Source organism: Bos taurus, chromosome 6 (genome assembly GCF_002263795.3).
Source record: "Bos taurus isolate L1 Dominette 01449 registration number 42190680 breed Hereford chromosome 6, ARS-UCD2.0, whole genome shotgun sequence".
In the NCBI taxonomy this organism is placed as follows: Eukaryota; Metazoa; Chordata; class Mammalia; order Artiodactyla; family Bovidae; genus Bos; species Bos taurus.
The window spans coordinates 58,526,219-58,553,087 of record NC_037333.1 but is presented as its reverse complement, the minus strand read 5'-3'; the positions used below and the strand labels follow the sequence as shown (position 1 = coordinate 58,553,087).

At 38.3% G+C, this 26,869-nt stretch overlaps 1 protein-coding gene across 1 annotated transcript in view; it reads right to left on the bottom strand.

Moving 5' to 3' along the window:
• The window catches only part of KLB (klotho beta), a 34,617-nt gene extending 9,996 nt beyond the window's left edge, over positions 1–24,621 (bottom strand). Inside the window, exons 1-3 of the mRNA NM_001205326.1 lie at positions 23,698–24,621; positions 3,736–4,246; positions 1,280–1,548 (exon numbers count right to left, since the gene is read on the bottom strand). Coding sequence (NP_001192255.1) covers positions 1,280–1,548; positions 3,736–4,246; positions 23,698–24,435 — 1,518 coding nt within the window. The 5' untranslated portion in view covers positions 24,436–24,621. The remainder of the gene's footprint in view (positions 1–1,279; positions 1,549–3,735; positions 4,247–23,697) is intronic.
• Between the last annotated feature and the right edge of the window lie 2,248 nt (positions 24,622–26,869).

The following is a 26,869-nucleotide window of genomic DNA, read 5'->3' as shown; positions in this document are numbered from 1 at the left end:
AACTTCCAGTTATAAGATTAACATATTCTGGGGGCCTATTATACAGGATGGTGACTATAGCTAATAATATTGTATTGTATACTTGAAAGTTGCTAAGAAGATCTTAAATTTTCTTGCCATAAAAAAAGAAATGAGGTTTGCCTGTGATGGTATGGAAGTGATAGCTAATGCCATAGTGGTAATGTTTTTGTAATAAAAGATGTATCCAATCAACATATTGTACACCTGAAACTTGCAATGTTGTATGTCAATTATATCTCAATAAAGCTGAAAAAAAGGAAAATGTGTAAATATATAGTATGGTAGATGTGATGAATGCTATATAAGAAAATAAAGCAGGAAGGGAGAATAAGCAGTGATGGTGATGAAGTTATGCCGTTTGGAGTAGGGGGAAGCCTTCTTGAGAGGTTGACATTTGAGTTACATTTGAAGAAGGTGAAGAATGAGGCAAGTCAGGAGGCCCCACTGGGGTATAAAGACCTCATAAGGCAAATGACCCGAATTTATCATAAATCACTTAAATGAAGGGCCACTAGTAATTTACTTCTGGCAAAACAAAACTCTAGGGACTTCCCTGGTGGTCCAGTGGCTAAGACTCCATGCTTTCACTGTCGAGGGTGTGGGTTCAATTCTTGGTCGGAAAACTAAGATCCTACATGCTACATGGTGCAGCCAACAAATTAAAAGAAAAACTGTAAAATTTGTTTCCTGTGAGATACTACTGACAAATGGCTGTCACAAAAATGACTGGAAGATCTCTCTGGACTATATGCAACTTGAGGGCAGTATGAAAAGCTCTCAGTAAGCATGAATTCTTCCCTTCCTTTCTCTTCTTTCCCCAATGTCCCCTTATAACCCCCAAATAATCATGGTATTTGATATTATCTGATAGCTGTTTCTTAGATGTCATTGAGTAAAATGAAAGGGAATATTGTGTATTATTTGTACCACTTTGTCTATGGGGTCGCACAGAGTAGGACACGACTGAAGCGACTCAGCAGCAGCAGCAGCAGCATAGTTAAATTTGTGGAGCTTCCTAGGTGGCGCTAGTGGTAAAGAACTTGCCTGCCAATACGGGAGACAAAAGAGATGCATGTTTGATCCCTGGATCAGGGAAGAACCACTGGAGGAGGGCATGGCAACCCACTGCAGTATTCTTGCCTGGAAAATCGCATGGACAGAGGAGCATGGTGGACTATGGTCCATAGGGGCGCAAAGGGTCAGACACGACTTAGTGACTTGGTATGCATGCATAGTTAATTTTTAAGTAGCCACTTACCTTAAGGACAGATTCAGTGACACCCCAGGAGAAATCACAGGGAAACTGACCCTGCACATCTGGTGTGGACTCTTTCACAGTGAAACCATTTTCTTGAATGATCTGTTTATAGTAATGTGCTGAAGACTTGGGCTTTCTTTCTTTTTGTTTACTATTAAAATCCACATAAAATAATCCTCGGCGAGTGGTGTAAGCATCCTGCCATTCAAAGCCATCCAGGAGGGACCAGGCTGTGTAACCAAACACTTGTATTTCATCAAACTTGATTGCTGTACAGAAGGACAAAAGCAGATGTTCAGAGGCCTAAACACTTTGGTTCATGTTTACAGCTTCACAAATGACATGCCAGGAGCAGGATATTGTGAAACCAACCTTTTACCTAATTTGCAGGCCCATTATATCAACTAGGAATTTTATTTTATTTATTTTTTTGAGTTTTATTTTTATATTTGAAAAGGGGCAGTTATTTTCAACTAGAATGGTCTTCCCAAGTGAACAACACAGTTAAAGGGTCAAATTTAAAATATTCCTGGTCAGGGAACTAAGATCCTGCGTGAGGCACCACGTGGCCAAAAAATAAATACATAAACTAAAAATAAGATATTCATGAGACTTGACTTAGTGTGCAAATCTGTGTCGGAGGGCATGGTAATTTCCAGAACCCTTTGGGACCAATGCAGATGCCAGCTTTGACCAAGAGTTTCTCATTTCAAGCTTGGGTTGTTTCCCATTTGTGGACAAACTGTCTTCTATGAAACAATCCTCAGGGACTGAAACATCAGCTTTGAGAATGAACATATGTGAATGCAGCTTTAAGGAGGAGACAGAAGCACGGTGATGTAAGAGAACAAGAACTGACCGGGCCGAGGGGCAGGAGGGGAGAGGGCTTGCTCTATTGTGCTCCTGGGCGGAGCTATTGGGCAGGTTTCTCAACCTCAGTTTTCCCATTAGTAAATAAAGAGGATTGAAAAAGATGATCTTTCATAAATTTTCTAGCTTTACATTTAACAACGTTTAGGAATTAGATAAAAATTAAATATGCAATAAAAACAACAATGGTTCAATCAAACATGAACCTTTGTTCTTAAAAGCTTTCATTTTCTCATGGAAATGTCTCCTTTCTGCACTTTGAGGGTTTTATCACAGAATTTCTTTTCCTAAAAGGTAGAATTGATGTCAAGAGATTCTAATGAGATAAATGTTTCAACAGGCCCTGGGTCTCGTGCTTTGGTGTCATAGGGTCCTGTGAAAGGAGGAATGGTAATGCCTAGGGAATGACACCACCTCTGCCCAAGCTCTATGGGCAGAGTTCTCTGCTCTGGAGGCCCCCATGTGCACGAGCCCTGGGGCTGGGTCTGGCACAGCTCTGTTCCATGCGATCCTCCAGCAGGTTGGAACAGTGGTGTCTTGCTCTCCCTGGGGACCTTCCCTGAACACTCTCTACAGAGTGTGTTCCCTGAACACTCTCTACAGGGGTTTTTTTCTCAAAGTTTGTAACTTTTGTTTTGGCCACTCCATGCAGTTTGCCATGATCTTAGTTCCCTGACCAGGGATTGAATCCATGCTTTGGCAGTGAAAGCATGAAGTCCAAACCACTGGATCCCCAGGGCATTCCCTTCAAGCTTGTGACATCTAAAGAGCACTACAGAGTTGTAGAAAGAGCCACCGAGAATTCCTTTATATGGGAGAGAAATGGAGCCCAACTCTGTAGGGGACAGAACCATCATAATTAAAGCTTGTCTTCTGCTCCACTATTTCAATCAGCCACCTGCAGATGTCACTCCCTGAGTAATGGAAAAGGAATGAGAGGATGAGCAGGGCTTAGAGAAATATCCAGGAACAATAGAAATTGTTCAGCTTAGCCATTCATGGCTCATTCTTGGTATTCAGACTTCATCATTGAGTCGTGTAATAGAGTAAAAGGAGCACAATCAAGAAAAGCTTTCAGCATCTTAAAACTGTTAAACTTTGGACATGTCTCCTTTAGCACTGGTGGCTCACACGGTAAAGAATCTGCCTGCAATACAAGAGATCCAGGTTCAATCCCTTGGTCAGGAAGATCCCCTGGAGAAGGGAATGACAACCCACTCCAGTACTCTTTCCTGGAGAATTCCATGGACAGAGGAGCCTGGTGGGCTACAGTCCATGGAGTTGCACAGAGTTGGACACTTTCTTTTCACTTTCCTTTAGCATTGTGTTCTTTTTGAAGGAATGAAGCAGCATCTTGTTGCCAATTAAGGATGTATCTACAACCTAAAATCATTTTGCTTTCAAGCTCATTTAAAAAGGACATAAAACTGAAAAAAAAAAAGGACATGAGAGTAACACAAAATTCTATCATCACTGCACAATAGAAAAGTCCAACAATACCAGCAACCGATTCAAAGGTGACCTTAAATATCCTATAGCAAAAGTATTTGAAACAGTTTTTAAAATTGAGCTAATGTATGACCAACCTTGAAGAACCTGGTTGAGGAAGTTCTTCATCATGTAGATGGCTGTGGTATCCTCTGTTTTTACGTGACTGTCCGTGAACCAGCCATTCTCAGTAATCAAGATTCGGGGATTGCCATATTCCAGTTTAATCCAGTTTAGCACATCTCTTAAATTGAGTGACACATTTTGTCCCAGTTTAGCCATAGTGTTGTGGGGCTTGAAATTGTTGGGTCCAAAGGAAAAGGCAAAGAAGTCAGCTGTGCCCCTCACCTCATTCTTCTCTGCTTCAGAGAAACGAGGTAGGATGGAGAACAGCTGCTTTCTCATCACTTCTGGATAGTCGCCATCCCTGTGGATAGGGTTGGCAAACCACCCGAGCACAGAAACCATGGATTGTTGGCATTTGAGTATATCCATTGTATTTTCTGATCTGTTTGGTTCAATCCAATGGGATCCCAACGTGATTGACAGCTGACCCTTCTGATGTGGGCGGAAATTTCTGTTGTAGTTATGCCAAACTTTCGAATGAGCCTAGTAATAAGAAAATATTGTTAATCTTTATTGCTGTTACTCACAAGGTTGTGACTTGGCTGGTAGAAGGTCTTTTCATGGATAAATTAATGAATTGCTGGGTGATGCAGGGGGAAGCTGCCAGAGAACTCTGATAACTACAGAGTCTGCTCTCTGTTCACTTCCTCCATGCTTCCAACTTAAAGGCTCCCCTGTAAGATCATGGAGGGGCAGGCAGAGAGCCCTTGTCTAAGCTCCGTCTTACTTTTTCTCTCCCTGTCTCCCTTCCAGGCTGCCTTGGGGCTGCGTGCAGGTGAGATACTATATAGATTACAGGGTTTTTTCCTCTACATAAAAAGACTCTGAGCAGTGATCTTTCACTGTTCTACAGAATCTTTTGGCACTAAGTTAGAAATGCAGGATAACACAGCCTTTAAATTCTGTAAATGGATAATAACAGAGCTCACCTCTTATTGTAAGATTTGAATGAATTAATGTACTTTAGGAGAGTACCTGGCACAGAGTAACCTCTATATGAGCCTTAGCTATTATTACTGTTATTACAAAAGGGTGGCAGGCATGGTACAAAACAGAAAACCAGTGGAAATAGTGTAGGATTTGGGGTCAGCACACTGGGGCTTCAAGTTGAAGTACAAGCTACAGTGGCCTTTGACAAGTCACTTAAACTTTCTGAAATCTCTTCATATCTTCAGCTGTAAAATGAAGTTAAAAATAATAATCCCCTTTGTAAAGCTGTTGTCAGATGCAGGGCTAATGTATATATTGATTATGTAGCATAGAATAGAGCATCCAGGAGCTACTGCCTAAACATGGGTGTTATTATTGGTCCCGGTGGAGTTTACATTTCCAATTGAGCTCACTTAAAACAAAGCCTCATGATCAGTCTCCAATCTATTTAGTAGGTACTTACTGAGTGTTGACTCAGTGAATGCCTGTCTTGCCTTGCCTTGAGGAGCTGAAATAAATAGTACAGGAACCTGCTCTCAGAAGCCAGTGATCTCAATGGAAAATAAGACTAAAATGTGTGAAAGAGAAATATATAGCACCAAATAAAATAAAACAGTAAATTAAGCCTGTAAAGAACCATGAGGTGTATCAGAAGGAGAAGCAAAGGTTAAGGATTCCAAGTAATGGCTCTAGGCCAGTTAAGGGCTTCCCTGGTGGTTGAAACAGTAAAGAATCCACCTGCAGTGTAGGATACCTGGGTTCGATCCCTAGGTTAGGAAAATCCCCTAGAAGAGGGCATGGCACCCATTCCAGTATTCTTGCCTGGAGAACTCCATGCACAGAGGAGACTGGTGGGCTATAGTCCATGGGATCGCGAAGGGTCGGACACAGCTGAAGCGACTAAGCACACACACAAGCCAGATTAATGCCCAAGGTCTCTGTCCTGTCCTGGGAAGCCAGAACTTCCTGGGGAAATGAACACATTTTCAATAGGCTTCCCATATTTTTCTACATTTGCTTCTTTTTGTTCCCCTTCTCTACAAGGATGGTGTTTTAAAAAATTAATGCACATTTAATGTGCATTATGTAGTCTATTGGACATCCTTATGTAGTCTATTCACTTCCCTCTTCTCAGCACCTGACTTACTTGCCTCTTCATGTCTCTTCCTAAATCTGCCAATTTCTCCTCTATTTGGATGCTTCTAGAACAAGAGCAAAACCCTTACTACTTCTAACCCACAAAGTCAGCTTTCAATCTGTTCCTTTTTTTTTTTTTTTTTTTTTGCTCACTGGAGATGTTTTATCATATTGGGTTGAATTATCCAGAAGTGCCTTTTTGTAGGTCAAAAACAATAAAATATGAACAATGATTCAATCCTAATAGATCCTGTGGACATTAAAAATGCTCCATAAACTCTTGTTAGGGTAGAGAGAGATAGACATTAATGTAAGGGGTGAGGATTTCAAAAATGATGTCTCCTTGCTTTATGCAAGAGCTAAATTAAACAATTTCATGAAAGATTTTCTGAAGAAGGCGATGCCTCCAGCTATTACCTCTATCTACCTGTTCTTACTCAGCTTTCATTGGAAGATTCTGGGACCACTTAGCAAGCACCCCAATGTTCTTAAAGATCCTTAAAGAATCTTCTTCTCAAAAAAGTGTTCAGGCTGTAGCCTCCTCCCCTGCCTCCAACCTGAGGTTCCAGTTTCTGGAAGGACTCAGTACTGCCGGGGACAGACTCCATCTGAAGTGGTATCAGCTGCTCCAGACTTTTCTGGGGCTGGAATCACAGCGGGTCTTAACTGCATTTTTCCTGATTTGTAACAAAAGCAATTGTGCATTGCTAGAATTCGAAGGGAGGCATTCTTTGCTTATTCTAATCCATCACTTAATCCTTTGGTAGCCTCAGTGCTTTCGTCCATAAAAGCCCCAGTGATCAGTAGTATGCCTCCTGTGGGTGGGTGTGCACCTCTGATGTGTAAACGGTAAAGCACTAAACACATGTAAGATTCTGAGGCATAAACAGGCTGCCTGGCAAATATGATGTCATCAGACACTAAAGGGAAAGTGAGTTGAAATTAGTATAATGTATTAAACCAGTCCCAACAGCAATTAACCAGTTCTAATAGGAAAAAACAAGAAGGGAGAATTTTCTTTGAAGTAAATATTCTACTGCATATTTCAGTGATTAAATGAAAGATGACGTAAGTTGAGATAAAACAGACATGTATCTTTGCAGTAGTTTTCCAAGCAAGTTTTCTGGAAATATAGATCTCTCCATATATCTAGATACACATGTTGTTATGCCCCAAGGTGACCTTGGTGTTTCACAGTGTCTCTTTCACCTTTGCTGCTATTTGCATAGGCTATCAAGGTATCTAGGGTTATCTTTGCTCTGGGCTGAAGAGAGCCTCTCCATTCTCATGTAGAGAATGTGGGGGAGGTTCTTTGTGCAGTATTTATAGTTATAACTTGATCCTGTTTGCCAAGTAACCAGGTAAAAAGTATTGCTCCAAAAGAGTGAGTTTGACATAACTCTTGATGAAACTGGAATATCTATGCATGTGCTTTGGTCCAACGCTCATAAAGGAGGTCTGCTGGGGAAACTGCACCACAGTTGGAGAGGGGAGTGCAACCTGGGCCCTGCAACCTTGCACAACCATCATTCTGTGATTTTCCAAGGTTACCCTCTATCTTGTACAAGGCCATCTACCTTTGGAATGATTGATTTAAGGGAGCTTCAACCTTTGTTCTTTAGATTCAGTAGCTTAAAGGAGAAGTCCGCTTTTTCTTTTTGAGGCAGATAGCAGGGCCTAATGTCACTGAGAGACAGCCAGGGGCCCAATATCTCATTCTGTTCCCTCCTCTAATCTAACATAGCAGTTCTCTGATGCCACGGGAAGTCCAGACGCATGATAGGAAGCAAATAAGATAGCTGGACAACTTTAGAAACAAAGATGAAGAAGAGGTTAGGGTCTGGAAGACATGGTGGAAGGGACACAAATGGAAGGCAGTGCTTTGGATGGCATGTGTTGAAGAAACCTAGTACATCACACGTGGCTGTATTTAAGGAATGCCCAGTCATTGGTCAAAAATTAAATTTTCAAATCTGCGCATGGTTTTAGTCACATTTTGGCTGAAATATTTGCATGTGAACTATAAACTTGTTTATTGTTAAAGCTGTTTAATAAAGTATTAGCACCGTTAAATAAAATTTACTTTAGAACTCCACAGAGCACATTGTTTCCATATTTCTGTTTCCCTCCCAGCTTTTCAAAATATATTTCTCGGCTAAAGTCACTCTAACATTTTCCATGTTATTTTTAGTTTTCATAATAACCTTAACAGTATGAGTTGGATGAAATATGATTTCCTTAGTCATCTCCCTCTTTTAATAAAAATTAGCTTGTTTTTCCTTTCCTGTCTCCTTTCCTCTTTCCCTCCTCCATCTCTTTTCTCTCCGTTCCTTCTTCCCTCCTTCACACCCTTTTCTCCTTCCTTTTTGCCATAATAATGTAATGACTCACTTTGGTCATACAGCTTTTGTTTGAATTATTTCCTTAAAAAACAAAAAAAAAAAACAAACCCAGGAATGAGCTACCTATTTTTTGAAATGCCTTACTTATTTCCAAATTGCTTTGCATGCATTTTGTCCTTCAGCGTGACTGTTTTTCAACCATCTACTTGGAATCATTGATTGCTGTTTTGGGGGGTAACTGGCGATCAGGAATGCTACGTAAGTGCTGCTCGCCTGCGTGGTACCACAGGGGACAGGACCTGGATCTTGAGAGCAGGACACCTAGGCTTTGGCACTGACCCTGCTACTAACTTTAAGGTCTTGCATCAGTCATTTCCCTCTCAGCAGCAGTCAGGTCCCTCCTTCATTATACTGAGCTAAAAATAGACATTCCAGAATATTATTGTGAAGATAGAACAGGTGATATACTTAAAGACCTTGTGAAAACCACAGAAACCTAAATTTAAAGTACTTTAAAGGAGGAAGCTGGAAATTATTTAACTTGCTGTGGAGAACGGCTGTGGGAAGTTGTGTGGGCATGACCAGTGTTTGCAGATGGCGCTCCCTGAACTCTCAAGGCTCCTGGCTGTCAGTTTTGTCCTCCTTTATTTTTGTTGCTGCTGACTGAGTTTATTCATTGTCCATTTGGGCTAGAATTAATTTCTGTTTGATTCATTTTTTCATTCACCTAGCACTTTAAAACAATTTTTTATTTTTTCCCCAGCACTTCTTTATATTAAGTGTCAAGTTTTCTACTAGTTACAATCCTGCTCTTCTAAATTATTTAATATTCATTCATTCCACATTATTTATTGGGTGCTTAAGATATGTCAACTTTATAGTTCATTGCTAAAAAGATTATATGACTATTATTTCCTTGAAATATATTATGTGATTGTTATTTTCTTATTATTTTTTGGACAGTCTTGAAACTCTCAGAAACAATATCTTATGCTTATTATTCTTAGGAGAGAATTTAAATATTAACAAAAGTTATTACCTTTCATAAAGAAGATTTTACCCATTTAATTTCTAATGGTTTGAATTCATGTTTTGTATGGTTGGAGTAACACAGATCATGTTAAAATTCATTTTCCTCCTATTTTCTTTTCAATCATTATATCTTCAACTTATTCTTACAAATCATTGATTGTTATCAATTTGCATAGTGTCAGGATTTCCCCATAGAAGTCACGTAAAAACTACTCTATTTTTTCCTGCAAAAAAAGGTCCGATTATTGTCATAGAATTCTAATTTCAATTTTAATATTATTAGATTAAACTAATGCCTGAGCCAGAATCTAAGCCTGGCAACACAAAGAAGAAAATGTTTAGAATAAAGGCAATAATTTATTAAGGGAAACATCTGTAGGTTTCTCCAGATATTAGGCGGGCACTTAGAAGAAATCAATATCAGTAAATTGGTACCTTACTGAAGTTCGGATTACTTGCCCAAGGAGAATATTTGCATGCCAACTTTGCAGAAGGCAGAATGACATTTTAAGTTTTCTGTTATTATTAAGTTGATAATAGTGATCCTGTTAGTAATATTTTCATGCAAAAAGACTGTATCTCCAAGTATAACTGAAGCCAAAATGGCCTGGGTTGGAGACTTGAAGCCTTTCCTCAGAATTTAGAAATAAAAAGTTAAAGATAGTCAATATAGAAACCACTCTGAAAATTACAAATAATATAATTATTACAAAAGTAAAAAGAAGACCTACCACTTTGGGGCTTGCCACAAAGGCAGACTGGCTGTGAACCTAAGGAACCTAAAACTTCAGGGCTCCTCACTGGCCTGAGTCCCCACGAAATGTCCTGGGTGGGGTGGAGAGCCAGACAGCTTTTGGAAACGTTTCTAATTAAGTATTTCTGATAAATTTCTTGAAGAGATCTCAGAAAATAAGGAATCTGAATCTCTAAGACTACAATTACTCCAGTAATTTGTTGTAATATTTTTCTCATTCTAAATAGATGTTTACTTTTGTACCAACACTTGTGTTTATGATTTTGTTTTGCTTTTTCCCCCCTTTATGTAAATATCATGCAACATAGATCCACTCTTGGCCTACAGGTTTCTTCAGTGTAGGGACTGTATCTATTTTGTTCACAGTTTTACAAACAGATGCTCAGGGGAGAGCCTGGCATAGAATACTTGTTGAATGAATGCCCACTATGGATCAGCTAGTTTGCTGATGACCTGAGATACATTGTTGATAATACAGCCTCTGCAGAGCAGGTTTTATTTTTCCTGTTTTAGAGAAGAAACTGAAGTTTACAGAGACTGAATAGTGATGGAGCCAGGATGTGAACCCAGGCCTCTCTGAACACTATACTAAACCATCCGGTTTTCTCTATGTCCCACCAGTTCTAAGCTTTGAATCCTGGGGAAAGGCCATTTGACATGAACCACGACAGACTGTTTTAAAATTACAGTTTCTTTCTGCTGCACTTGGTGATTAAAAGAACTAAATAGTCTTAGAATGAGGGTCTCACTCTTGCCTGTTGAGAATAAAATATCTATATACGTGTCTGAAATTTAGGATCATGTAGAAAGTTCATGGAGGACCTACCAGCGAATCTGGGATTTTCAGAAAACCATGCTGTTGTCCAAGTGCCCAGTACAGCATGTGACATTTATGTGTAATTCCCCTCTTTCCTAGAACTGGCAATGTTGACATTGGATATTGTCCTCACTGGTGTCAGAGGCTAAATGAATCCCCTAGGAACCATTTTTACACTTGACTGTCTCGACTGAAGATGGTGATCTGTACACCATTGTCAATGTTAGACTGAAAGGGCAGGGATGCTTTGGTTGCATAGCACTTAGCACAGCATCATCTTTGCACAAGTCTTAATTAAATAGTTCCTTAAAGGTGAGGGACTTTCATGATAGAATAGAATAGTGTTTAAATTGCAGAATCATAGAAAATTTATAATATAAACAGTAGTAAAAATAAACATATATCTAGTGCTAAACATACTGAGCTTTTTAATACACTGTCTAGGTTTGTCATAGCTTTCCTACATCACTTTGCTAACAAAGGTCCATATAGTCAAAGCTATGGTTTTTCCAGTTGTCATGTATGAATGTGAGAGTTGGACCATAAAGAAGGCTGAGCTCTAAAGAACTGATGCTTTTGGTAATGCTGGAGAAGGAAGGCTCTTGAGAGTCCCGGGGACAGCCAGGAGATCAAACCAGTCAATCCTAAAGGAAATCAATCCCAAATATTCATTGGAAGGACTGATGCTGAAGCTCTGGCCACTTGATGAGAAGAGCCGACTTATTGGAAAAGACTCTGATGCTGAGAAAGATTGAGGGCAGGAGGAGAAGAGGGCGATAGAGGATGAGATGGTTGGATGGCATCATTGACTCAATGGACATGAGTTTGAGCAAACTCTGGGAGACAGTGAAGGATAGGGAAGCCTGGCATGCTGCAGTCCACGGAGTTGCAAACAGCGGACACAACTTTGCGACTGAATAACAGACATTTGTGGTTCAGTCAATAAAGATACTAAGCACTATTCTAACTACTTTCCATGTCCTATCTCATTACAGTCCTCATTTAAATCTCGAGAGGTAGGTACTATTATTATTCCCATTTTATAAGAGAGCAAGGGAAGAGAGGTTAGGTGGTTTGTTCGTAAGTTAAGTCAAGCTGAGGCTGTATTGCTCCAAGTTTTGTGTTCTTGCCTGCTAATTAGAGGTAGAAGATGGACTTTAGAGATCATTCGGTCTAATTCTTTAAAACTCTTTGTTACGGAAAAGATGCTGAAGCACAAGAAATAAGTAACTTGCCCAACATCTCAGTTAGTGCAAAGCTAGAATTAGAGCTAAATCCTTCAACCTCTAGGTCACTGTCATTTCTGGACATGATGTACATTAAACTATGTGCTTTCAAAACAGACATTTATATCTTAGACTCAGAGGTGATTGAACAGGCTGTGTAAATGCAAGGAGTATGTAACAGACATGGCACAAAAAGGAGGGGCAGTACACTGAGAAAGACACGTGACAGTGGGTGCCAGGAACACTTTAAGAGGACTTCCCTGTGGCTCAGCAGTACATTCACCTTCAATGCAAGAGAAGCAGGTTTGATCCCAGGGTTGGGAAGATTCCCTGGAGAAGGAAATGGCAACCCACTCCAGTATTCAGGCCTGGAGAATTCCATGGACAGAGGAGCCTGATGGGCTGTATAGTCAAAGAGTCAGACACATCTGAAGGACTTTCACTGTCACTTTTCATCCAGCCTTACCCGCTGCGACATCATCTCAGTTCCCAAACAGAGAGTTCATCAGCATTACCTCCTGTTCTGCTTAATTATTTTTTTCCCCTTAAAGAAATTCTACACAACAGTAAAAGCAAGTTTAGAGAAATCACTTTTACTTCTTGCTTTCCTTCAACCCATGGCTATTATTTTATCCTTTTCTTCACAATTCATTCATTATGGTGATTAATTGTTTAAATTCCAGTCTATAAACACTTATTTAACAAAACAAGGCAGCTCTGCACAGTGACAGTATTGTAGCCAATTAAATTTATCTAAAGTGCTGCTGCTGCTAAGTCGCTTCAGTCATGTCCGACTGTGTGACCCCATAGACGGCAGCCCATCAGGCTCCCCGTCCCTGGGATTCTCCAGGCAAGAACACTGGAGTGAGTTGCCATTTCCTTCTCCAGTGCATGAAAGTGAAAAGTGAAAGGAAGTCGCTCAGTCGGGTCCGACCCTTAGCGACCCCGTGGACTGCAGCCTACCAGGCTCCGCCATCCATGGGATTTTCCAGGCAAGAGTACTGGAGTGGGGTGCCATTGCCAAAGTGCAATTGTTGCTAATTGGAAACTTTTCCCAATACCCTGCTTAAAAACAAACAAAACAACAAAAAAAAGCATGCAAACAAATACAAAGAGAAAACAAATAACAAGGTACTCTAGTAGGCATTTAGAAAACATATTAACAAGATAGCTCCTGCCTTCAGGTGACCTATGACCTCTAGTAGGAGAGAGAAGTACAGAAAGAAGTAGAAGAAAAATTAGAAATGATAAAATCTTAATGTAATAAGATGATTCAAAGTTTTTAAAAATGTCTGTATGTGTAGGTTTATATATAGAGAGAAATATATTTTGACATTGAACAAACTGCTAGCATTGTTAGTTCTGGGGTATGGATTTAGGGAGTAAGAAAAGGGAAGACTGTTCATTTTTAACTTTATGTCTTTCTGTATTGTTTAAACGTTTTGTAGTAAAAATGCATTATTTTGAAATTTTAAAAAGTCAAGAGACTAGGTTGAAACAGATGTTTCCTGTCAGTGAATTTAACTGCTCTGTGCTATCACTTTTCACCTTCTCTGAAGTTCCAAAAGTCTCAAATAAAAAAAAAGTGACTTAAATAAAAAGTTCTGTTCTTCTGGATTTCATTATATATTAAAGAATGGTTTTTTTTTTTTACTCCAGAATAACATGTTGATATTTAAAGGTAAAACGAGGAAGCATACAATAACATGTGATTACCAGATAAAATGAACTGATAACAGTAAACCCAACCCTTTATTTAAGACTCAGTCACAGAATCTCTGGTCAAGATATGATGCTATAGAGAACCAATGAATGGACTCCTCCAAAATACTAAAGGATCCTGGTTTTCACCAGCCTCAAGGCTCCCCCACTTTTTAGGTAGCACTATTAGAACACCCAGGAAGTCACTTTCATTACTTCTGTGATTCACTATTTATTGGTTAGTAAGTTAGAAGGTTCTAGTCTATTCTCAGTGTCCCTCTGCTTTTCAGCAACAGAATAGCTGTTAATGTTCAATAATTTTAATTACTTCTTTTTCTTTTAATATAAGCTGTTTTCTAATACTGAGTTTTCTCAGTAAGAATTTTTGCATTCAATTAAATGACACATGTATAATATTATAAACTAGTATAATGTTTCCCTCAGTTCATAGTTTCATCGTATTCACTGTTTCTGTTAGTTACAATATTTTCGATCTCCAGTTGGGCCTAATTTTCCATGTATGAGAGCGTTCACATCAAATCAAGCTGTTTAAATACGATCACAATGTTATTCTCTGAACATTTATAATTACATTTATTTAAACCTGTTAATCATTCACTGAAGTATAACTTTTTCTACTTAATGATTAGAAAAGGTAAACACTGGTCTCTTGAAGGTTTTAAAATACCAACTGTCCTCTACAAATAGTTTTTTTACTAGACTCTTCTGTCAAACAATGGTATTCTGGTTATTGAAACTCTTTGGCAATTCTTATCCAAAAGCTGTTTTAACCTTGTATTCAAATTTGATTAGAAACATTGATAAGAATACTATTTTTAACTTGCTTGATCACTATTTCCTGTATCTTGTTAGATGTGTCTTAGTTGTTAGATGTGTCTAATAAAGATGAGTTGGGATTATAATATAGGTACTGTGGCATTCCCTGGTGGCCTAGTGGTTAGGATTCTGGGTTTTCACTGCCATGGCCCGGGTTCAATCCCTGTTGGGAAACTGAAATCCTGCAAGCTGCTCAGTGAGGCAAAAAAAAAAAAAAAAATATATATATATATATATACACATATATTTGTGCACATATAATGTTATATATATACCATGCATTAGCTAATTAAATGAATAATTATGTTAACATTTTTAAACCTTAGATGGTATTGCCAAAGGCACACATATATGAGTAAATAGCACTTTAATGGGACATTAAAGTTCTGACAAATAAAAATTAAAATCATGGGACAAATAATAAACCTTATGATTAATGTACGAGTTAGGGATAAACTGTTCATAGATTTTGTGGACAAATAAAACACATAGCTAGATTGTTTTGGTCTTTAAATAAGCAAAGTGAAGTCAAATATCTACCGAGTCTACATCAACACAAGTGGCTGCCATGGGGTTGTAGGCTGTAAATTGTTCTTTTTTGCTGAGGCTAGGCAGCTGATTCATGTCAGCTAACTTGCTAACTTATATTCAGACCGATGAAATTTAAATTTTGGATCTGACACTTATTGTGAGTTTAAAAAAAACTTTGTATAGTTGTGTAATCTCACAATTATACAAAATACAAATTTCTGTGGGCTTCAGTTTCATCAACTATAAAATGCCTATAAGAATACCCACCTGGCAGGGTTGATGTAAAACTTAAATGAGATAACATATGAAAAGCGGGGAAGGAAATGGCAACTTAGTACAGTTTCTGACTCAATAATAGGTGTGCAATAAAATAGTTTTATCATAATAGCTATTAAGAATAGTATAGTAGAACATAAAAAAGTTATCTGTAATAATTGTCTCAAGTGCCCATTTTAAGAATTCAAACCAGTTTCTGTCCTTTATCCCATTTCTGTGTTATTTTTCCTTTGTTTTGTTTTTGGTGTTAGAAGGGAAGGGGCGGAAGGTAGCAAGTTAGTTTTTTTTAATGTTCTCATGGACAGAAAAGCTTGGGCAAGTTTTTTAGCTAGCAGATTTAACAAAAAGTAATTTTAATATATTGTTGTCTTGCAACCCAACTTTAACAAGGGAGCTTTTAAAAATTCCTTTCTTTTTTCCATGGAAAAAACCGTTTCAGATGATCCTTGAAGGTTTTGCTTCTCTGTAACCAAGACAAGCTAAAAAGTGCTCCTGCTAGAAACTCCATTTTGAAATATTATGCTTAGTTTTCAAAATATTGGTGGGAGGCTGGGCTGAAGAGGTTTAAAAATGACATTTAATCTATTTAAATGTGCCTATCAAACAGGGCAGCCTTCTTGTTCAAGAAAACAGTTGCAGCAGTCTGTTGCCAATGAAGGCTTAGCTATAAATCATGTGAATGATGGCTTTTTCACAGCTGTTTCTACAGTTTTAGCCCTAAATTTTGGTTAGGAATTTTGACAGAATCCTTAAGAAGCGTACTATGTAAAGATGACTGTTTTCTTTTCAAAATACAAAATAATCTCTCTTTATGTATTTTTTGCTTTTATTTTTATTTTTTTTATTTTTTGCTTTTAATTGTGAAAATTGTCATAACACATAAAGGTAGAAAGGATAGTATAATGACCCCTGAAAACACATCACTCAGTTTTAAGAGCTGTCAACATTCTGTACCTTGTTTTGAGATGGGCTTTCAATGTAAACTTTTTAATAGAAGCAGGTATACACAATGAATTTGCATGTTCTGAAAAGACAATATGTTTATGCCAGTATCTGGCTTGGTGTGTGTGTGTGTGCGTCTGAAGCCACTTTTATGCAATTACAATTTTAAATCCTTTCTGGGGCAAAGCAGATTTTCCTTAAATAAAAAATAATCAATTGAATTATTTATTGAATACCTAATACATATGCAGCCTTGTGTGACCTTCTCTGAGGGAGTGACGCCAATAAATGCCAAGACAGAGTTCCTCAAAGAGGTGGAAAAATAGGGCATAAATCAAGTTGTATTCCAGGCTCAGGAACAAACTGGTGAGGCCTTGACCTCAAGTAGAGTTTCCCAACATATCTTGTCCTGAAAGCCTCTTTCACAGCATTAAGCAATCTCTTGAGCCCCTGAGGAATTTAAAGATATCATTTCATCATTTGTGTGTGGTATACAAACAAGTATTGACCTATATTTTCTTTTATGTAATTCTATTTGATTAAAGATTGTACGGAAAAGTTTATTTCAAATAAATTAAAAATATTCAGAAAATAAAATATGAATATTTAAAATACTTGTACATAAAGATAAATATTGGCATTTTCCCATTTAATGAATAGTTTTATGTTTCTAAAATTATTTTAACTACATAATAAAATGTATTTTATGACACATTTTTAAATGACACACTGTGTTTGGTATTAGGACTGAAAAAAGTGAAAAGTGAAAGTGAAGTCACTCGTGACTGATTCTTTTCGACCCTGTGGACAGTAGCCTGCCAGGCTCCTCCATCCATGGGATTTTCCAGGCAAAAATACTGGAGTGGGGTGCCATTTTCTTCTCCAGGGAATCTTCCTGACTCATGGATCAAACTCAGGTCTCCTGCATTGCAGGCAGAGTCTTCACCCTCTGAGCCACAAGGGAATCCCACTGAATATATACTCAAATACAGAATAATATTCATTATGGTTTTCCAAGGCTGGTACATCTATATCTTTTTGTATGGAATGTGATATTGGGCATAACAAAGATGAACATTTTTTAATTTTAAATGTCAATATTTAAGGATATTAGAAAATACTGGTCTTTCATATAGACTAGGATATAAGATATCCTTTCAAAATAAACTTTTTTTCACTTTCTTTTTTTCTGGCCAATCATCTTATGGGATTTCAGTTACCCAACCAGGGATTGAACCCTGGGCCATGGCAGTGAAAACACCAAATCCTAACCATTAGACCCCCAGGAGACGCCCCTCAAAATAAATATTTTTAAAGAAAAAATAATTAATAATACACGTGGTACTTGGGTATACAAACAAGCCAGCAAAAAGCCACCACGAAGTAATGCTTTCTGAAACACAAAGTTATGGCATCAAAAATGGATAAATATTAATACATTTATAATATTGCTTCTATAACATTTTGTCTGAATTCTTGAATTTTACTCTTAAAAAAGAACAAGTGTGCAAAAATTAAGTTTATTGTTTTGTTCATAAATAACTATATAAGAGAAATGGGTTGGGGCAACTCTTTCAAGTATTTTACAAATAGCACAAAACTAGTAGGAACAGTCTTTATTCCCAATGTGTGAAAAGCCAAACTAGATACAATCATCAATGTTATTTTCTCATTTAATATTTTTTAAAGCATCATTTGTTCTCCAAAAACATCCTGATATGCTATAAATTAGGGTCTGTGTATGGGACTTAACGAGTCTGGTGAAAATCTCCTTGAGGTGATTTTGTAAAACTGAGACAACTGTATGTCCCTCATATTGATTGTATTTCAAAGTTGCTGTTCTTTACGCTTCACATCTTTAACCAGTTGACAATTTATAACTTTAAGTCAGTGGTTTTCAAGAGAGGGAAGGGGGAGAAATTTTGCATCCCCCCTCAACTCCAGGGGACATTCAGTAATGTCTGGAGACAATTTTGGTTGTAACCCTGGGGACAAGCATGCCACTGTCATCTAGGGGATAGAGGCCAGGAATGCTGCTAAACATCCTACAAAGCACGGGACAGCTCATGAGGAGGAAGAATTATTTGGCCCAATATGTCAACAGCACCCAGGTTAAGAAATCCTGGTATTATGTAAACAGTACACATCTATGACAGACAGTAACTTAAAGCCATGAAATGATCAGAACTATCATAGAAGCTGGCAGTATTTAGTGGTGTAATAAACTGAAGGAGTTACCATCTTATGAGCAACCTCCTATCCCCCACCTCCCTGTGTATTTACTCAGAGGCTCTCAAATATTTCACTTTAAGGTGGGGGAGGGGAGTAAAATTCATATATTTAAATTATTTTGCATATTTGTTGATTTACAGATAGAATAAAAACAGATACCATTACTGACTTTATTCACATGAAAACTTGGTGCTTTGCTGCTGTGAGGCATGCGTGCATAGGCCAAACAGGCTAGAATCTTGTCTCTGGGATTTTAAAACCTGATTTTGGGACAGAGAACTCTTTCCTCTACAAAGGAGAGTATGGAGCAAACCCACAAGAAGAAATGAACAAGAGAGACTAAAATAAAGGGCTTGTGAGGGTGTCCTAGTTACTGGGTCCATTCATCCCTGTGATTTGGTTACAGGAAATTGCTCATTTTTACTTAAGTCAACTTGAGTTAGGTTTCTGTCTCTTGCAACCAAGAATCCTAACTTATAAAACACACCACTGAATAAATATAAGCAATGTTTCAAGAATTAGCTAGAATGCAATGAAATACGAATTTTGAACCTGTGGTTGGTTCTTTGATTACAAGGTATAAGATAGAAATTCCAAACCATTCATTCCACAGTATTAATACCTAGCTGCTGCTGCTAAGTCGCTTCAGTCATGTGCGACTCTGTGTGACCCCATAGACGGCAGCCCACCAGGCTCCCCCTTCCCTGGGATTCTCCAGGCAAGAACACTGGAGTGGGTTGCCATTTCCTTCTCCAATGCATAAAAGTGAAAAGTGAAAGGGAAGTCGCTCAGTCGGGTCCGACCCTCAGCGACCCCATGGACTGCAGCCTACCAGGTTCCTCCGTCCATGGGATTTTCCAGGCAAGAGTACTGGAGTGGGGTGCCATTGCCTTCTCCTTTAATACCTAGCATGTACCTAATATTCTGTGTTAGGTGCTGGAAACGTAAAACACATCAAACACAGTCTCCCCTTGCAAAGAACTCTCAGGCTGGTCGAGGGAGATGGAAAAATACGACATGAAAAGAGTGCTGTGATAGAAGCAAACATGTCTTATTATGGGAACCTTCAGGAGGGGCACTAACTCTGATGAGTCGAGAACTTAGAAGTGGAGGCTGCCGAAATTGAGTCTTGAAGGACATTAGATGGATAAAGCAGGGAGTTAGAAAGACATTCTAGCTGGATAGAGCGCTAGTAGACTTAGCACGCGAAGAAGGCAATGGCACCCCACTCCAGTACTCTTGCTTGGAAAATCCCATGGACGGAGGAGCCTGGTAGGCTGCAGTCCATGGGGTCGCTAAGAGTCGGACACGACTGAGCAACTTCATTTTCACTTTTCACTTTTATTTATTGGGGAAGGAAATGGCAACCCACTCCAGTGTTCTTGCCTGGAGGATCCCAGGGACGGGGGAGCCTGGTGCTGCTGCTAAGTTGCTTCAGTCATGTCCAACTCTGTGCGACCCCAGAGATGACAGCCCACCAGGCTCCCCCGTCCCTGGGATTCTCCAGGCAATAACACTGGAGTGGGTTGCCATTTCCTTCTCCAATGCATGAAAGTGAAAAGTCAAAGTGAAGTCGCTCAGTTGTGTCCGACTCTTAGCGACCCCATGGACTGCAGCCTACCAGGCTCCTCCGTCCATGGGATTTTTCAGGCAAGAGTACTGGAGTGGGGTGCCATTGCCTTCTCCAGGGAGCCTGGTGGGCTGCTGTCTATGGGGTCGCACAGAGTCGGACACGACTGAAGCGACGTAGCAGCAGCAGCAGCAGACTTAGCTCGCACGCACAGAGGCTTCGTGAAGAGGACTAAGTTAAGTGAAGTGAAGTTGCTCAGTCGTGTCCGACTCTTTGCGACCCTATGGACTGTAGCCCACCAGGCTCCTCCATCCATGGAATTTTCCAGGCAAGAGTACTGGAGTGGGTTGCCATTTCCTTCTCCGTGGAGAGGAATAGTAGCCTAAAATTAAGACCCTCTTGGGCTTCCGGGGTGGCTCAGACAATAAAGGATCTGCCCGTGATACGAGAGACCTGAGTTCGACCCCTGGGTCAGGAAGATCCCTTGGAGAAGGGAACGGCTACCCATTCCAGTATTCTTGCCTGGAGAATCCCATGGACAAAGGAGCCTGGTGAGCTACAGTTCATGGGGTCACAAAGAGTCGGACACGACTGGGCGAGTTTCCCTTTCACAAAGCACTCCTAGTAGTGCGTTATTACGGAGTGTAGAGTACTAGGGGTTAGTGTTACTGATGGGGACAGGAGTGTGGCCAGGAGGGAGGAAATGGAGGCTGGGGTTGTGTCTTGAAGATCTTGTGAAAACTTGGGACTTCATTCCTAAAACTTTGGAAAGCCACTAATGGATTTTATGTAAAGGAGTGACATGATGCTTGAAATGTCATTGTACAAACAGAGATGATAATAGGTACCTGGGAAGGTTGTTGTAAAAATCATAGAAAATATTTAAAGCTATGATTACAGTGCTTAGAGATGGTCAAGGCCAAAGAATGCACCCTCTTTGTGTCCAGATGTTAAAAACTCAGAGTGGAGCATCTATTAGTAGGTATCATTGTGGCAGATTTTTACCTGAGACTTAGCTTTCTCTAAGGTAATCCCCAGATATTCAGTAAAGTGAAATCTAGATTCAAGGTCAGTCTCAGGACTGGCTAGACCATTCAGGTTTCCTGCAAACCAGAACATTTAAGACTGAGCTGGTGTTTTCAACATCATCCAGGAACTAGAAAGGCTACAAAGAGCCACTGTGAAATCTTTTCAGTATCTGAGGACTGGGGAATAAAGTAGTCTATAAATGACTTATGAATTTAGTTTTATATTAGTTTTTTTTTTAACTCAATAAATGTTCTTGGACAAAAAACTAAGCCTAAAGAAATGCTTCTTCTGGGTCACAAGTTGGCATAATAAGGGAGAAATACTTCATTGCAACATAAAATATCAAATGAATCTTTTCTATGTTAAAGGAAGGCGAGAGAGGGGGTAAATGAGAAAATCTAGTTCACCCTAGGCTGTCAAACTATTGCGAGATTTCTCTCTGGTGCTATAAGTCACTGGGTTATGCAGTAGATTTCACTTTCTGACTGATTGCAAGGGACCCTTCATGCTCCTTATGTAGGTCAGTGATTTAGAAACTTAAAGGGATAAAAGTAATTATTTGGAAAATAATTAAAATGTAATCCTTTTATTTTAAACAATTAAATTTATCTTACTATCTAATTTTATGTTAAAGACAGAGTTTATTTCAAATTAGAGGAAAATGAAAAATATCTGAAAATATAGCTTTGATAGAATAAGTTTGGAAACAGTATCTATTTGTTAATTAAAACTTTTTTTCTGTGTGTTTTTATCAGATAGTTTTTAGGGCTTTAAATTAACCACTGAAACATATTCTTCATGATAATTCTAATTGTTAACATTTTTCCAGGTAGGTGACCAAAAACTTTTTAACAATTTAGAATATTTTTCTTTATAAAAAGGTTAAATAAGCATATATGCACATGTGTATATTTGCATAGAAAGCTTTATAAAGACTATATGAGATACTACTAACAGTAGTTTCCTTGAGTTTGGGATTATCAGATGCAGAGGGAGGGATAAATTTAACTTTCACCTTGTATTCCAATTTACACAAGCATGTATTATTTTAATAATTTAAAGAACTAAATAAAAGGAATATTTTTCTAAAATATATATGCATAATCTTCATAGTTAATAGCTGTATGCTTTCTCCCCTTTGAGGTCTATTTGCCAAATCACAGTATACCCATACATTAATATTTGTTTTGTATACATGTACAGTCAAAGATACATAAATGACCTTGAGATTGTAATGCAATATGTTGACTGAACTGCAAGGGCACATGTGACTGAAACATAGTGCAATTCACATGTATAATAATCCAAAAAGTTCAAAAAGGAAAGAAGGGTTAACAGGTATTTTTGTATGTGAAAATTTAGACATGGAGTAATTTTATGTTCCTATACATTTTTCTGTTTCTATATATTTAACATTTGATTATTAAAACATCAAATTACTTCTCCTAGCACATTATGAAACCCTACTAGTAAAGCTTTTTTCATTTTCAAAATGTAGCAGGTGTCCAGAGTAATTTATTTTTTCCAAGTAAACCATTTAGATTAAAAAGTGAAGCCTGATTCTAGATATTAGCCTCAAAGTAAGACAGAACTCTTGAAAATTCCTGAAAGATTGCTCTTTTAAAAATATTCTTAATATAGATATTCTGTGTTTAATAATGTTGTAATTTATAAATTCCATGGTCACAACAGCTCATTTTACTCTGTAACCGTGGGCAACTTATTTAATCTCACTAAGCTTCAGTTTCCTCATCTTTAAAATGGGGACAATAAAGGACCTAGTTCATAAGGTTATTATGAGGATTAAATATGATAATACATATAATATGCTTAATGTCATTTGTGGTAAATAATAAGCTCTCAATAAATATTAGCTATTATTTTGCTTACACTTCACTATTCTTTTAATCATTTTAGCATTTCCCAACATAAACTCTAGGTTTTGAAATATACTCCTTTAAAACACTTAGTAGAGCATTTTCTTTCCAGTTGTTATATTACTAGTTTAATTTTAACTCCTAGAACAAATAGTCTCATCTTTTCTGCCATGTAACACAAAATCAACTGTGGAATACATTTATTTCAATTCTTGCATTTAATGTGATTTATCAGTTAGCTAACATTTATCTACCTCATTATTGCTAAATATCACTAAGAATAGCAATATCAACAACAAATACATGTTTGAAATGGTTATGCCTTAACATTAAGTTCTGAATTGGTTGCATATGGTCAGAAAAAGGGTTTCAACAATTAAATTTATGAAGGACTGGCTTTCCACAGAATGAAAGTAAACTCATATTCTTTCTGATGTATAGCTGTAGATTTAAGAATAGTTAATTTAAAAAGTGCAATATTTAAGGAAAATAATTGGGTTAATACAGTAATATTAGCTTAGGTAAATAAAACATGCTCTACCTTAAGTATGAAATCTGAGGATAGAACTTGTGAATTAGACTAAAATTAGTTGAGCTGATTTCAATAAAAAGTTATTTAAATGAAACACATTTTCATAGTTTCTTTTAAACTCCTGCTCTTTATATTCTGAAAGTATACTATGAAGTCAGCTGTACAGTACCTTGATCAGGTTGTGTCCCACGGTGTAGACAGCTGCTAAATTTCCCTTCTCTCCAGGAGCGTGGATACCAGTCCCATACCCATGCCAAGCGACTAGATATGGGTTGTGAATTGTAATCCAATATTTGACACGGTCCCCAAATGTCTGGAAACAGTATGTGGCATAGTCATTGAAGAAATCTATTATGGTTTCATTCTTCCACCCCCCATATTTTTCCTGGAGTGCCAAAGGCAAATCCCAATGATATAAAGTAACTATAGGTTCAATGTTTCTAAGTACCAGAGCATTGAGAAGAGTATCGTAATACTGGAGACCTTTTGCGTTGACAGCTGATACTATTCCACCCGGGAAAAGCCTTGGCCAGGAAATTGAAAATTGATAGAAAGAAACACCTATAAAATCCAGGGCTGATAAGTCCTTTTCCAGAAAAATGTAACTGTCACTGGAACTATTCATGCTGTTGACATTTTTAAGGTGAGTATGGATGAAGTGATCCCATATAGAAGGTCCTTTTCCGTCTGCCTTCCAATTTCCTTCCACTTGAAATGCTCCAGTCCCAACGCCCCAGAAAAAGTTTTTAGGAAAAGTGTCATAGAGAAACAGCTGACTTTCATTTACCGGACTGAAATTAGGATTTTTAGACCATATAGTTCTTCCATCTCCAGAGAATCCAGTAACAGCTCGTAGGAGGATAAACGCTGACAGGATGACAGATCTTTGCAGTCCCCCGCTGGACATTGTTTTCCTATAGCGTATGTTTCTTTCATCGGTGCTGAAGAAAATCCATTCATTCCCTGGAGATCATGCCGCACAGCCTGGCTTCATTTGCCACTAACTGCTCGACTGTCTTATCAACGCTTCAGTAAAAAAGCTTGTGATTGTAAAGCTCTGTCAATGATTAGCTTGAACTGTGAGACTTAGGATGGGTCAGGGAGAGCAACGTAATTTGAGGGAGGTGGCTCTATTGCACTCACCAGCATGTTGCCTTCTCTCTTATTATTGGAAAAATTATATGGAAATGCATCAGTGACAAATAGTTCAAATGTGTAACTTATATATAAACAAGGAAGAAAATGCCATAGTTTCTCTGTCGCCTTTCATAGTGATGCAAATCTTTTCTGGCTGTTTTGGACATTATTGAGTAAAGTGTATACCTTTTCTACTTTTGTAGGTTTTGAGTGGTAATTTTATGTTTCGCATTTCAGAAAAAGCAATTTTATGGACAAATAAACAGCATTCCTATATGCCAATAATAAAGAATTAGAAAGCATAAGATATTATATGTTCATGAAAATTACAACACATTTAAGAATAATCTTATTAACTACTGTTTTATTTTAAGAAAAATTTTAAAATGCATTTATAAATTAAAAAATGAAGGAAGAAATATACAGCACTTTCTGGGTGGAAACATTGAATAATTTCCAACTTAATTTATACATTTAATTCACTTTTCACCAAAGTCCTCTGATCCCAAATTTTAGTTCAACAAAATTATTGTGGAAATTCACTTAAAGAATAAATACACAATAATTACAAAAAAAAAACCTGAAAAAATAGTGATGCTGTGTACTACCTTCAGATATGAAAACATAAAGAAAAATTTAAAGAGCATTGTCTGGAATAAGAATAAGTATAAATAAGTATTGTACAGAACCTATAGCCTCCAAATGACCTTGGTTATTTGGTCATTAGTTAAAATTTTAAAAATTTGAAGCATTACATACTAGTGAGAGGCAGAGTGGTTAATGGTTTGGCCTCTACAGTTAGACTGCCTGAGTTTAACAGTTGTGTGGCTGAGGACAAGTTTTTCAGCTTTCTGCACCTCAGTTTCTTTTCATGTACAATAAGGCATAATAGTAGTATCAACTGCCTGAATTATTGTGAGATAATACATGTAAAGCCCTTTGAATAGACACACATAGTAAGTGCTCAATGGACACCACTCTTACTTCTATGTGAAAAGTGATGATTATTCAGAAAGTGGTGCAAGGATTTAGCATAGAAGACTAAGTTCTGGCTCCTGCCTACATGTCTAGCTTCATTTCTCATCCATTAACCACACGCAACCCCCTTCCCTGCAGCGGTAAAAGCCTTTAATGAGCTATGCACACGCCCGTTGCCCCACCCCTGTGCCTTGGTCTGTGTGCTCTCTGCATAGATGTGCTCTCCCCGCTTCAGTTAGCTCTGGTCTACCCGTTCTTCAAAACTTCAGTACGTCTTCTGGAAAGCCTTTCTGACTCCCCCATTGGATTTTATTTTTTAAAATTATTTTGTTTATTAATTTATTTTTGGCTGTGCTGGGTCTTTGCTGTTGCTTGGGCTTTTCTCTAGTTGTGATGAGCAGGGACTACTCTCTAGTTGCAGCCACGGACTTCTCCCTGGAGCAGCTTCTTTTGGTGTGGAGCCCAGGCTCTCCAGTGCGCAGGCTTCAGTAGTTGTGGCACACAGGCTTATTTGCTCTGCGGTATGTGGGATCTTCCCAGATCAGGGATTGAATCTGTACCTACCTGCATCGTCAGGTGGACTCGTCACCTCCTTATATTATTTATTTTTAAATTTAGATTTTAAGAAGGTTTTAGCTTATTGGCTTCTCCTGAAAAAAATCTTCAGTCACTGCAGGTAAAGTCACCCCATCTGTAGAACCTATTCCACCTGTTGTCCAGGCTCCAGCTCGCTTTTTGCCAGTGTCACCATTGGCCTTACAGTCCTGACTTCATCCTGTGCCTGCATTCCTTTGGCTGTTTTCCTGAGGTATGCTTTTCATACAGGCCACATCTTGCAGGTCTGTGTCTGGGTTCATTTTTGGGGATGTAATCCAAGGAATTGTAAATCAACTGTCTTGTCACCATAAAATGGGTTCTTAGTCCAAATACCAAGATGACATCTGGTGTGGTTTTATACATTTTAGCTAGTTTTTCCTGACTTTCTGTCTTAGGCACTGCTGTGTCCCCAGGGTGAAGGACATTTGTTTCTACTGAGGCAGTGGTTTGGTCATGAACTTCCTGGTCCAGATGGTTACAGTGACATTCATGATGGAAGCTGATCCTCAGGCAGGTCAGGAGGAAAAATAGCCACTCTGATTTGATTTAAATGAATATTCTCTGTGTTTCCATGGCAGCCCATGTTTTCGCTGTTATGACACTTAACATAGACTACATTTATCTGTATC